Consider the following 693-nt stretch of genomic DNA (forward strand, 5'->3'; position numbering starts at 1 on the left):
ACTTTGATAGCTATTTACTTCAGGAGGAGTAGAAGAAGACGTAGAGAGAATAGATGACGTGTTATGATTCCATGGACCATAATTAACTGGATACTGTTGAGAAAAAAAGTCGTAAGGTTCTCTGTATGCAGCTCTTACATTATTTGTATTTTTAATTGTCATCATAAGGCTTAAGACTTGACTTCTAAATAATAGTTTTTGGTCATTATTAAATAACCGCAACGTTGGCAATAAAGATTCCATAAAAGAACGATCTTCATCTTCTTTCGAACTCTGCTCGAGTACTGATAAAAACTTTTCTTCGAAATCAGTATCATTCCATGTTCTTTTTCCCTGTTTAATTCCTTTATTGCCTTTTTTTCTTTTCCAGGGAACTTCTTCTGCTGCCTGCTCAACTTCTATTGTCTGATCTTCGAACACTGATGCACTGATATCGTGATCAGAAGATGAGTTATCCATGTTTGATTCAGTGCTACAAAAATATTATTCATGTTAAATATCATTATATATTAACAGTTGTTCCAAATACATTTTTTCCGCGTTTAGGGTGTTAATATGGACGTTTCACGTGAACTTATCTAATACGTGTGCAACCGTTGCTCAAAAAAAATTAAATATATTATCAATTGACTCATTATCAATTAAACTTTAAATTGTAAAAATAAATAAATTTCAAAATATACTCAACACATT

The 693-nt window shown here is 31.5% G+C and overlaps 1 protein-coding gene across 1 annotated transcript; it reads right to left on the reverse strand.

Annotated features, from left to right (window-relative positions):
- Window positions 1-18: 18 nt before the first annotated feature.
- On the reverse strand, window positions 19-667 carry LOC126910195 (uncharacterized; the record flags this gene model as incomplete). The annotated part of the gene is made up of 1 exon (XM_050692564.1): window positions 19-667. A coding segment is annotated over exon 1 (441 nt), but the record flags the coding sequence as incomplete, so codon positions are not given.
- Between the last annotated feature and the right edge of the window lie 26 nt (window positions 668-693).

Source organism: Daktulosphaira vitifoliae, unplaced genomic scaffold, assembly GCF_025091365.1.
Source record: "Daktulosphaira vitifoliae isolate Bord-2020 unplaced genomic scaffold, ASM2509136v1 Scaffold_6398, whole genome shotgun sequence".
NCBI classification, from domain to species: Eukaryota; Metazoa; Arthropoda; class Insecta; order Hemiptera; family Phylloxeridae; genus Daktulosphaira; species Daktulosphaira vitifoliae.